General features: G+C 44.1%; 1 protein-coding gene across 5 annotated transcripts in view; it reads right to left on the bottom strand.

The window, feature by feature from the left end:
* The window catches only part of LOC139060923 (complement C3-like), a 184,687-nt gene that overhangs the window by 22,969 nt on the left and 148,849 nt on the right, over window positions 1-12,869 (bottom strand). For all 5 annotated transcript variants that reach the window (XM_070540234.1, XM_070540233.1, XM_070540236.1 and 2 more), the window contains 6 exons: window positions 11,018-11,206; window positions 10,459-10,537; window positions 8,704-8,860; window positions 7,034-7,132; window positions 3,279-3,447; window positions 1,011-1,183 (listed from right to left, as the gene is read on the bottom strand). In XM_070540234.1, the coding sequence (XP_070396335.1) occupies window positions 1,011-1,183; window positions 3,279-3,447; window positions 7,034-7,132; window positions 8,704-8,860; window positions 10,459-10,537; window positions 11,018-11,206 (866 nt within the window). The remainder of the gene's footprint in view (window positions 1-1,010; window positions 1,184-3,278; window positions 3,448-7,033; window positions 7,133-8,703; window positions 8,861-10,458; window positions 10,538-11,017; window positions 11,207-12,869) is intronic.

The raw sequence follows: 12,869 nt of genomic DNA, 5'->3' as shown, positions 1-12,869 counted from the left end.
GAGAACTCGAGAACGGTCGCAGCGAGTTAGTGCAATGACCGGAAGGAAACTTTGCAGACAGGGAGCTATTTCTTCAATGAAGTGTTTACCTCCAACAGAAGTTCAGGTCCCGCGTGCAAACACGAGTTCCTAATTCACCTGAGGAGTATGAGGATTTGCATGCGTGCATGGCAGCATTTTCACTGGTCAGGTGTGCGCAGATGTATGCTCACTCGATACAAGGATGAAGGTGGAGGCACGTCTAAACATGACCCAATAACTCAATAAGATCAAACGTTATACATGTACTTGACAAAACAGTGAACAAAGCCAACAGTGACTTTGCAGGAAAACGTAAAATAAGGGCACTAATGGGTGCTTCAAAAAAAAGAATTTGCAATACGCTTACAAAACTTACACGCATTCTGTTGTCCTTGTATTGAGTTGAGTTTCTTTCTCTTTATTTTTTATTTTTTGACAAACAGTTGGCTATACTGCATTATTCTCACGGACGCTGTTTTCTGCTGGCCGCTGCGAATTTAAAAATTTGACGCCACTTTTATTCCACCTGTTCAGCAGTGATGGCATGCCAAGTTAATCTCAGTGATTACAAAATGTAAGCAAAACCTCAACGCGCAACAAATCACATGATAGTATAACTTTCCTCTACGGTGAGCTGTAACGGCAATGTGGCCCCGAAGCTTATCCACGAAACCAAATACGGTTGCGCATTCTTTTCTTTTAAATCCGATATTTGTTCTGCGCAATTAAAGTTGATATAGTTGGCCTTTTGTCATGGACAGAAGCCCACCTTTTCTTCATGCTTTGAATACTTATCTCGCATTCCCTACAATTCTGAGGTCATTTGCCTTTCTTTTTTTCACCATCGCATTAACCGACTAAGCTACATTATCTAATGCATATGGAGACTCACATAAGTTTTTCTCAGTTCCACAGTATAGGGGTGATGAAATCTGTACGTACTAAAAAAGGTATGTTTCTTTTTCATCTATACAAAGAGTTAAACTCACATGTGTTGAAGAGGAAGCACCGGACAGAGGGCGATGAGTGTTGAGCCAGTTCACAACGGTCTGGATCACACCGGCGTCGCTATTGTCACTGGCTAGCAGGGCAAGGAGCGCGTAACTTGTGCCTTCGACAACGTATGGAGTCGCACTGCCTCCCGTACTTCGTGTGTTCAGCACTGCGACATAAGTGGAGTGTATAGCATGACATACAGAGAAGTCTCAGTCTGAGAGCAAGTGTGCAATAGTTTGCCGCCTTCCGTGAAACCTCCTTTGCACCTCGAAAGCAATTCATTGCTCGGGATAATTGCCTGTTTAACTTTGTTCTACAAAATGTTTTCAACCAACACTTGTAAAAAACATGCCAATCCAACCCACATAATGGCATCTATGTGCTAAGCAAAGCTTTCTCGAATCACTTATTCAAATGCTGTGCAACTGTTCATCTTCTGCCACAGCTTTTCGCAGCGTAGCGACAGCTTGCCCGCCAGGTAGAACAGGACGCAGAGACCTCTACCGCATGACCAACGCGTCCGTCGATTACGCTACCTCCAGGATCGGCCCACTTCACCCGGCAAGAAACTGACTGGACCGACACGCCAAGGCCCGGGAAGAGGGCATTGAATTTTTCTTTTTAATAAAAGAATCACGGTTTTAAAGGAGTAGTGTTGTCGCAGTGAGGGTATTTAGGGTATTTGAGCACTGCTATTTAGACAGCGCCAGGTATGCCTCATGATTCCGTAATGAACAGAGTCGGCCCCCAACACATCTGTAATGGCAGTACGGAGAGGGCTACATATAAATTTAGCACAGTTAGTGCACTGCTACCAGTGCTGACAACACGAGCAAGACTTCCCTAGATCCAGGGATTCTCCGCTTCGCTTGGGAAATTTTTCCTTCAGATCTAGGGAAAATCGGTGCTACGACGTGGAGAAAAAAAAAGACTCAAAGACAAGAGAAACCCCTGCCACCATGCCGAAATGATCGCTACGAGGAGCTGCTGATGTGACGACGTTTTCTTTTCACTCAGCCCAAATTAGTTTCACATTAGCCAGCGAAGTGCAACTTGTCGTCCTGCTGCAGTGCAGTGAACGCCTCTCATCAACTGGATATCCCCCTTTAAATCAAGTATACTTATCTGTAATCGACAAAACGAATGTATGGCGCAATGCCAGCTAGGGCCGCACCTGCAAATCTCGGCGTTAGCAGACACTTAAATTTAGCGCCGAGCATGACTAGGTGGTCAGGGTCTGCATAGTCGGCGCAGCCGACTATGCAGTGAAATTAGCCATCCATAGGCAGAGAGCATCAGAATCGCATTGTAGAGTCCCAGTAGTCACATGCTTGGGCGTGTTTTGGCATAGGGGAAAGAAAAAAACATAGGCCGCATATCTGCGCGCTTCACTACAAATGACTTGTAAGCGAGCAAACGTGGTGCTGGAATGTCAGTACATCACAACATCTCCGAAAATTTTACAGCACATACTTCAAATTGGTGTCGTGAAGGGACACACTGTTTTGACATTGCTACTTTATCTGCTATACGGCGTAGTACTGTGCCCGCTTCCTCACAATTCAAATAGGGTTCCTTGTCAACCTGGGCATATTTTGCTTTTGTTCGAATTCATTTTGCACGTGGAGCGAGTATAAAAGCGCTGACATCTCGTTCTGTGAATGTAGTTTTAAGGAGACTGTATTGCTAGCACGAACAACTGGTTTGCGTGGCTTGCAATTCAACATTATTTAACTTCGAGTGCAGCGATTTCATTGTTAAAATTTACAAAACAAGCTTGGAAATAAATTCAAACTATCAATTTTCCATAGATCTGTATAACATAGAAGTATATATTTAAGAATTCACAGATACAAACTGAATAAATTCATCTTACAAAGTTCTGTGTAAATCCAGAGAATTTCTTGAAACAGTTTAAAGGAAATGTGGCTTCAGAGGTAAGAAGCACTGACTGCTACACCTTCGTGTCACCAGAACGTGCTGGCATATGATAACTGCCTCGTGCCCCTCTCTATGCTAGGATACTATGGTCGTAAAACTAAGATGAAAAAATAGCAGCCGATACGGACAAAATTAATACCATAGTAACATCTCCTTGCCATACCGAGTTCTTTTTTTTTTATTCTTTGCTCGTCTTATTGAGAAATTTGCAAAATAGGTTCTAATCCGCACTCTAATATCACTATTCCTCTCATTTGATGGGTTGTTTTTTTATTGTAAACATGCAGTGCTATAAGCAAGGAAGCGCATAGAAGACTTACAAGGTTCGTGAGTGAGCTTTTGCATGAGGGCCGACAGTGCGCTGTCTTTTCCCGTGACGTTTCCTCGCATCATTGCGTACGCTGCGAGAGCCGTTGCGTGGGCGTTTTCATTTCTGAAATCTGTCTCGCTCAGGTACGTTGCAGTCACTAGCATGGGATGCCGGTCGGGCTGCAAAGCACGCAACGTGACACAAAGCCATCTGTGACTCATGCCACTGTGAAGATGCAATCGTACATGCACGGTGTTACTGTGGGATCGTTAGTAACGTCGAACAATACGGTCTTCGGAGTGTGTTAAACCACAAATATTGTGGACCATTTTCCGAAACTAAAAGTTTCTTGGGCCGTGACCCAAGAGATGACATCACCAACCATTACATGATGCAGAGGTGCACTTATCCACCACCACATCCCCAACTCAGTAGATCGCAAGCTGTCCAGTTGCGACTACACACCAAATCATACAAGAGGCCGATGCTGATGCAGGCTATTTATCCAGACATATACACAACAGATAGCTGCAAAGTGTATGGCACCAGAGCCACGCTAGAACACATGCTATGGGAACGGCAGGGACTAATACAGGACAATGAGAGCGAAACCTCCGTAGACAGCTTCTGCGCGCGATGGCAGGCCGGGCTGCTCAGCTCGAACCTAGAAGACCAACTCTGGGCCGTCCAGCGGGCCAAGGAGGCCGCTGGGAGGCAAGAACTCTTGGCCGTAACTTCGGCGGGTGCCCCTGCCCACTAACTCGCTGGACACGAATCATTCTGTTCCGAAATAAAGTTTTCTCACTCACACACTCCCGTGGCAGCCCACGCATACATGGGAGACTTACAAAGCAACGCAGGCATTACTGCAGTTTGTGAAATTGACTGCGTTATCTCTGCTAGTGCCTCACTCCGTCTCTTTTTTTTTATTTTGTCCCTTAACCCCCCTCCTTTCTCTGCCTAGGGTAGCAAATCGGACACACGTCCGCCTATAGCTTTCCTACCCGTGCATTGAGTCCTAGTAGTACTCGATGCACAAAAATTCGCATTACGCACAAAGCTTGCGGCGATGCAAAATACAGAAAATGCTTGAACTTATAATGATGTTCCGCAAACAAGTGCTGAACATCCCAAAGTTCTTGTGCTCAAGAGAACTTATGCCATCTAGTATTATTCTGCGAGATTCTGAGTACTGCACGATGGGCTATCTCTCACGCTGCAGGCAAGTGTTTCGAAGTAATCTTTACCGCCAGGGATTGTTTAACGTGCACCCGAAGCATGGTGCACAACCGTTGTTGCATTCCGCTCCTGCCTCCCATAAGCCCCTTCCCCTGTGTAGGGTAGCAAACCGGACGTACGTCTGGTTGACCTCCCTACCTTTCCTGCATTCCTATTCTTCCTCTTCCTCCACTCCTGCAGAATGCTGCCCAGAACAAAGTCGGTGAGCTAGTGCTGAGGAGCACAGTGCCCCACCTACAGTGACACCACAATGGGTTCAAACATCAAATGTAGCCATATTTTTGGGGAAAATATTACTAAAATAGGCAATACCGGAAGTTCTCAACAGACAAAGCTTCTTCAGATTATTTACCGTCACGTAAGAGTGCCGACGATAGTGCTTGCGCAACCAAGCGCCACGTAAACATAAAATGAGTGAGGAGAAGTTATTGCACATCCCTGCGTTTCTCAGTTGTGTTGTGCATTCTATCTATCCGAAGTTTTTTTTTCCTGCACCATTTTCATTCCTCGATAAGCGATCGCCGAAACAAGCTAACCAGGGCAAGAATTTGTCAGTACTTTGAAGCAGCTCATTTATTAATTAGTGCGAAGAATTCTTTGCCTCATTCTTCGCATTTCTTTGCAGCAAATGGGTAGGCACATAGGTGAAGGTGCCTGTCTCGCTTTATTTCACAGAAAGTCCATTCCAATTCCAGCCTTCTCTTTGAAACAAGTGGCGAGTGCACCCTCACCACTTCTTTGTTGTTGTTTTTTCTTATGGCAACTCGTGCTTTGAGGCGTCGTGTTAGACCGAACAATCCTTGGTACCAGCACAACCCCTCCCCCCCGTACCTGCCTCGCAGCAGTTCATGCTACTTATAAACTGTGCGACGGTGTACCAACTTTATGAACGGCCAAGGCGATCACGGTTTATCATTTCTTCATGGTGAACAAGTACACTCAACGTTCAAGCACGCACCACGCGACACAGACTTAGGTGCGTGTGATAGTACAACACATAACCAATGATGGTATCCCAACCTGTGTGTTCCTCATCTGTGCCTTTACTCGTCTGCTACCTATGCATAAATTTTAAAAAGAACTACCATGTCGTAAGAATTCGTGCAGTTGCCACCATACGTCCGTCTTCAGCACGGTCGTAATCGCACTGCCTTCGTCATACTCGCAAACGCTCACGACCCTACACGCACAACTGCTCAATTTAGACAAACACGTCTGTCCGCCTGGTATCGCTTTGCAAGAACACCCCCTCCCTCCGAAATATAAGAATGCTCGATAACCAGATGCCTGCAAATGGTTCCCACAGTGCATGGGATCTGCACAATTTTTAGATATTTGTTTTACATCGCCCCTAAAACGACCTCTTCTGAGGGTATTATAAAGGGATGTGTGTGTCCTAAACATTTGCAGCCATAAACAGTCCAATAATTCCTACACACACAGGCAAGACAATACATCAGAGAAAGAAGGCAAAAGTTCCATAGTAATCAACAGCGTATCTCTAATTAAAGGAAATTAGAATTAATACAAAGATAATACAAACATCACGTTCAGTGGAACATAAAATCAGTTAGAGAAAATGCATCACGTTCCGCGACAGGTGTTGTTCACAAGCTCACAAAAATTTATGGAGGGCGAGAAACAGTGACTGTGTCGGACGACAGATCAATCGAATCAGCTGCGGTTCTAGGATTGAAAGATTAAGATAAGTGGAGTGTGTTAAACATGCTAAAAAGGAGACGTATTTAGAAACAAAGTCTTCGCTAAAACAATTTCCCTCATCCGCATGTTCCCAAATATTTCCTGCAATCGAGCAAAGATTCCCTGTTCGTTTACATCTGATCGAGAAAAAAATATCCCCGCAAACTCGCAAGCTCAGAAGCTGAGGTGATCAAACATCACTGCAGGCTGTGGTAATCTGCACGTCAGGTTTTCTCTGCGGTACTGCTAACACAGACTCAGCACCTGAACTGAAGACAATTTTCCTGACAGCCCAAAATGTCGGTTGGCACACTGGCCTCGGAGAAATCACACGCTCTTTGCCCTATCACCAAAAATGCAGAGTATTTTCAATCGTTCAACCCTTGATTACATAACCGCAAACAGGCCTAGAGGTCATTATTTTTTTGTTTCTACAATTATATGCTTTTGGACTCGTAGTTGATGAACTTGAAGTTTATCTCCTGCCTGATTATTCACTGGAATATATTGTATGCCTACCTCGAGCAAAAATCTTGACCACCCATACCTGAATACAATTTTTTTGAGCTGCAGCAGTATCGATAAAGGTAATTTTTCTCTTGGCTGTGCAAGTGAGATTGAAATTCGAGGGTGTATTACGAGTCGTTAGGGGAAGCATCTAGTGCACTCCCGAGAACTTGTTTGAATAGCTTGACTGATAAAATACTTCAACATTTTTTTAGAATTTCTCTTTCAAAAGTGCTTGTGGTCAAGAGAACTTATGCCACGAGAATGCTTCAGTGACGTACGAACTGAACCCGCGCTAATAGGTGAAATGACAGTCACCTTCCTGATCACGCGTATCTTTTCTTCCATGAACGGATTACATTCCACCAAGGTGATGAATATGAAGGCTGTCATGGCCGTAAACTTGTCTTCAGTTCCCTGTAAGATTCAGAAACAAGAATAACAAACCACCGTTTCATTGTGCCAACATTGGAATCACGCGTGTCGCTCATTTTTGCAGCTATAGTAGCTCAAAGATTCGGTTCTTCATATACAAACAAGTCGGCGGAGGGCCTGCATTCCAAGTCATGTCTCAACCATTTCTGAACTCATTATACGGCATTCGCCACAAGAAAAATATGGCACTATCAAAATGTTAGAGAGTTATCTGTTAAGAGCTTATCGACGAATTCCCACATCATTCTCGTAGCCCGTTTGGTGTTTGGTTTCTAAGGAACAATTTTTCAAGCCTTTGCAGAGGTAGGATTAGAGCAATCTATAGATTGTGAGCGCAAGGCATGTTAATGATGATGACCCTATCCCCTTCAGTCATGGCATACACATTTGTGGACGTGACTTACATTTGTCATTACTTTGCAGTGGTTGCAAGGAATAGACACCTAACATTAAGCTTTGAGTAAAGTGAGCATTCTGCTTCCCTAAAGTACACCCATTTCACTTCTGAGTGAATTTTATTGCTTCAGACGACAGCTTTGGTGAAGGCGCTAGCGTGTTTGATGGGACATTTGAAGTGGGGCATTTTGGTAGAAATTGCGAAACATTTTCTTCCCTCATTGCAATGCTTCCACCCAATAATTAACCTGTGCTTGTATTTCGAGCGGGTGATTCATTATTTTTAATGAAGAAACGTAGCATGACTGACTGTACAATAAATGAATAATTAATCGCTATGTAATTATGGTGACGGTCTATAAAATGCAGAGTTATTCTCATCCCACCTTGACTTGCTTTCTATGGAGTCTCCAGCACCGTGGCATAAAATTATGTAAATTTCACACATTTATCGACAGTTGAACGTAATTTGGGACTGAAGGGGATATTGAAGGTATATTGAAGGTATATTAATAATCTACGCTGAGAAGGAAAAGAAATGTAAATGAGCCACTTTTACCATGAGGAGCAAAAATAACCCAGACACAACGCAAAGACACATAAACATCAGGTTGAGCTCAAATACACTATCTCTATCTCTTTCACAACGCTAAGTTAAATTGATAAGTTGTTGTTAAAGGCATTTGTTCTACACGTGCTTTTATTAAAAAAGAACCAATACGGCTTCCTTCGTATTCAAAATTTCCTTAACACGCTAGTGGAGCTTAACTTTTCTCTTTCAATCTAAAGCTATCCCTCACCTTACAACTCTGCGCCACAACACATATCCCTAAGCAAGCTAGGCCCAGTTCGTTTTCTTGTACCAGGTACAGACTTCAGTACTACACTTCATTTTGTGCGAGCGCTCCTTTATAGCAGGTTGTTCAGTGGCGGTGATGGTCTGTCGCTGAGCACGATGCCGAGTTTTTTCGATGAGCGCGGAATGCAAAGGGAACGCCCACTCAAAGAGCTCTGAGTGCGGAGCAAACGCACCTACGTTGCCAAAGTTAATCCGGAACGCTCCACAGCGGCGTCTTTCATAGTCCGTTTACTGCGTCGGGCAAATTAAGCAAGATCGGGAAGCCAACCACTCAAGGTCCTTCAACTTGCTAACTTACCGGAATGCTGTCCTTGGCGTAAGGCCCCTCTTCCCGGAAAGCTCCCCTCGAATTCTGCTGTCTCAGTAGCCACCACAGGCCGGATAAAATGACCGAGTCGTCGATGCTAGTGTACTGCCTCGCTTTGCACAATGTGCGCGTGACGAATGCTGTCAACCTTTGCAAGCAAGAAAAATTACAAATGAGAACAAATAAAACAATAGGACACGTCGAGCAAACGCTATCAAACAGCCCTGCGCATATTTCTTGCGTGGGCTCTCGTATCGGATGCATACAAATGCATCCAAGTGAAAAACTCCCGGAAACATAACTTCTGTAGAAACATTCAAAGATGACCGTCAATGTAAGCGAATGGCCAAACGCTTTGAGAGATATTCACTTCAATAAAGGAATGATGCGACTGAAGGCATACATTTGCTACAGCGACAAAATTGAGGCAGCGCTTGTTCTTTCTTTGCCTAATTCCACAGAGAACAAAGGCTTTCACCTGTACATCTGCAGCAGTAATTAGAGGTCCACATATAAGCCAATTCGTCACATCCCTGTCGCCTCCAGCGACATTGTGAGCACCGGCATAAAAGGCGACTGTCGTTCTCTTCTCCCGACAATAGAGCCCTCTCCAGCAGCCGTCAGAGGGGGAGAAGTTGCCGGCCCAACTGCTTTTTCCGGAGCTCTCCATAACCACGTCTAGACCAGGCATAAGCCTCGTATAGGTCTCGTACAATGCACATATACCATGTCAAGCTCCCACATGAGAGCACGTGCCTCTCAAAGAGCTATATAATGTTTGGTGTTATGCTCCCCCGAACTCGGGTTTCGCAAGAGCATGCGCCTTTTGTATCGGCGCCATTGCATCGGCGCATAAGAGTGCGACCCACACTGACGACCTCAAAAGTGCGTGAAAATAAAAGTCATTCTTTTCCGATCATGGTACAAATAGTTCCTGTAGGAACAAAAGTTATTGGTGACAACTGCTTTCGTAAACACAGCTGGGTAACTTTTGTATAAAGCCTCCTGTACCATGATGAAGGCCGGCGTTGCTACCTCTCTTCATCACGCCGGTGCATGTGTGAAAACATGCTTGTTCATTTAGTTAGTAAGTCAGCATTTACAGGACTTTATGCAACTGCTAAAACAACTAACCTTACTTCGTATAGCTGTCTAATAATTTGCTACCACCATCAATGCTCCGCCTATCGGACGAACCTGACTTTTTTAATTAGCAGTTTCCAATCGCAAGCTCACTTCAGCAGCCGAGTGGTGATGCCAAGCTTCACCTTTGAACGAAAAAGCATTAGGACAACACGCAATGACTGACAAAAGAAGCCACAGCACGATGTGCGCGTTCACTTGCCATACACCGTTTCCCAGTCTTTAGCGTTGATTCATTCGAAGACGTTTCCATACAAACTAGCTCGGATTCAAAGCCAAATAAGCTTCACCTTGCCACTAGCTTGCGGCATGTCAGTAAAATACCTACCCCCCCCCCCCCCCCCTGACAAAATGGTACACTAGCATATATGGTTAACAGCGCGACGATCTACATCGGAAGTAAGAGAAGTGACAGGAAAGAGAGCTGCTTACTTCTCATGTAGGTCGTCATGCTGTTAATCAAAGATGCAACATTACCAACATGCCCCTTTCAGCCACCCTTGCGTACCCTAGCATACTTGAAGTCTGATGCAGAGTATTATAGCTGATGCGATTAAAGCGCCCGCTTAAAAACAGTGAATAGGCAGAGACTGTGGAGCTTACCACAGGCTACCGGGCACCTTGTTCCCAAATTTCGAGAAAAGGCCGATCACGTTCCGAAAAGACAGCTGCCGTTGATATCCTACGCGGGGAAACAAAGGGAAAGACTTCCCATCAGGCTTTCCTTCGGTGCACAGACAAAGCGTTATAATTTCAACGTGCATTTTTCCTCGTGTTACTGAAAAACAGAACACACCTCCGGATCCGGTCAGCCAAGGAAGCAAATAAGAGAATAAATTGCAGGAATATTCGATTACTAGATCTATACTTTAGATATGCTCACAATTTATTTTATTCACGTATTACGTCATAATGGTTGGTTGTTCCTGCTCACCTCATTTTTCCCCTGCTGATATGACAATGCCTGACAGTCTTTGTACTTTCTCTGCTTCCTCCATCATTTGACGTGTACATTATCACAAGCCCGTTTGCAATGTTATGTAAATTTTTGAACTTTCTTTTTAACCAATGTACTAGAAATATGTCCATGCTGGTGAGGCCAAATTACCTATAGTGTCTTGAAATAAGAAGAAATAAATAAATAAGAAAAATATAAGCTTACCATCCCTTAGGTACCGAACCCCTCTCTCTTCAAGTGCACGGTCAGTAACATTCCTCCTCTTGAGGTATTCGAGAACATACAGCGTTTCTGCCATGAGCACAGCGTTCTCCTCGCCGCTTCCGCTGGGCATCTTCATGAGGACCCCGATCTTCTCCAGCGTCTCTTCAGCCAACGAGCCTACCTGGTTTCCTAGGTGACGAGATGATTTGGAAAGTCATCATTACACCCGAAATAAAGAGCGTGTTCTGGACCAATAACTTTCGGCAATGCGTTCGAATCTGGTTACAAAACAACGAGGTTTGTGCAAAAAAAATTTGTTCGATATATCGGGTAGTTCTATTTACTCAAACTATCCCATAACAAACGTGCACGAACTTCCCGGATGTGTTCATTACATGTAGAGTTATCTGCTGAGAAAGAAAAGAAAGAGAAAACCTATTCTTTTACGACAAGGCTACGCGTGGTAAGGGCACCAATGTTTGCCTGTGCCTTGAAATGGTTCTCAGTGAACTAAGAATGGCATTCTCAATGCTCGAGATTGCATAAACGTCCTAAGTGGCTATGATATCTTGCTGCTGAGAGCTATGTTGCAGGTTCAATTCCCGATTAAAGCGGCCCAACTTTAATCTAAATCGAAGGCAAACACCATCGTGGTCTGCACCTGGGTGCTTTAAAGAGACCCACGAGACTCGCGTAGCCAAAATCAATACAGAGGCCAGCACTAAGGTGTTTACAAAAAGCCTCAATGCTACTTTCTGTCATTGAAAATCGACATCCAATATCAACTGTAAATACAGCTCGACAGAATACGAAGGGCAAGCCATAGTGTCTAGGCAGTGTACAACCCCGAAATACAAAAACTGTTGCTCTGGAGCTAGTCCCACTTTAAGTCAATTTCCTCTGAAATGCACACGGTGCTGACCAGACGTATACACGAGACATGACGCACAGATATTGTATTGGAAGAGCTATCCCCTGCAATTCTGTGCCCACGCTCAAACACATTTTATTATTGCGATAGCAATTATTTCAACACTCCAGGCGCATTTTTGCGTCGGCGACGCCGTGAGGTTTCGTATAAGTGAAAGCGGGTGGACGTGAGCCAGCGAACTCAGTTCAATCTCGTGTGCACGAGCGAGGAATGTGACCTGGATGCGTATTACCTTTTTATTTACATTATTAAGGTATTTGGCATTACCTTTTTGCCCTGTAAAGCCACATCCGAGATGGATCGCATAAAAAAATTGCGATGGCTATTTTTGAGGACAAAATTGCCTTAATACATGTAAGTGCTTCGTAGAGAATGGTACGAACAAAACCAAAAAAAAATTCTGTTGTCATCCTCTTTCTCGAAGAAAAAAAGAATAGAGAAAACGGGCTAACACCACAGTACGACCTCGCATAGTCACATCGCACAACATTTATAGATCTATAAATAATGATACCGCATGCTTGGACCATGCGCTATATATAACAAAGATATCTGTAATCCAGCATCTATCACAGCTTAGGATGCTCGCACAGTTCATAAACGGTCCCTTTGCTGAACAAGTACAGTTCACACCGTAAGGTATGCTGTTATTACTAACCAAAACTATTTTATTCATGGGTGGAAACACACACAGAACCAAGCAGACACTTAAAGTAATCTGCACCTAACAGTTTGAATGCTCGTCAAAGTATAACAGCACAGCTCTGGACTATCGTAGCAGAACGGTACCCACGCTGTTTCAATCGTCGCGTATTTTCCATTGCTCTTAAACAGCAGCTTAGAACTAGAGGATAATACTACAATAAGGTCACATTATTGAATGGAACTTTCAGAAATACACAATTGATTTCTGATTGTAGG

Source organism: Dermacentor albipictus, chromosome 6, assembly GCF_038994185.2.
Source record: "Dermacentor albipictus isolate Rhodes 1998 colony chromosome 6, USDA_Dalb.pri_finalv2, whole genome shotgun sequence".
Taxonomy (NCBI): domain Eukaryota; kingdom Metazoa; phylum Arthropoda; class Arachnida; order Ixodida; family Ixodidae; genus Dermacentor; species Dermacentor albipictus.
Note: the sequence above shows the minus strand (reverse complement) of the source record. Positions and strands in the feature narration are given on the sequence as shown.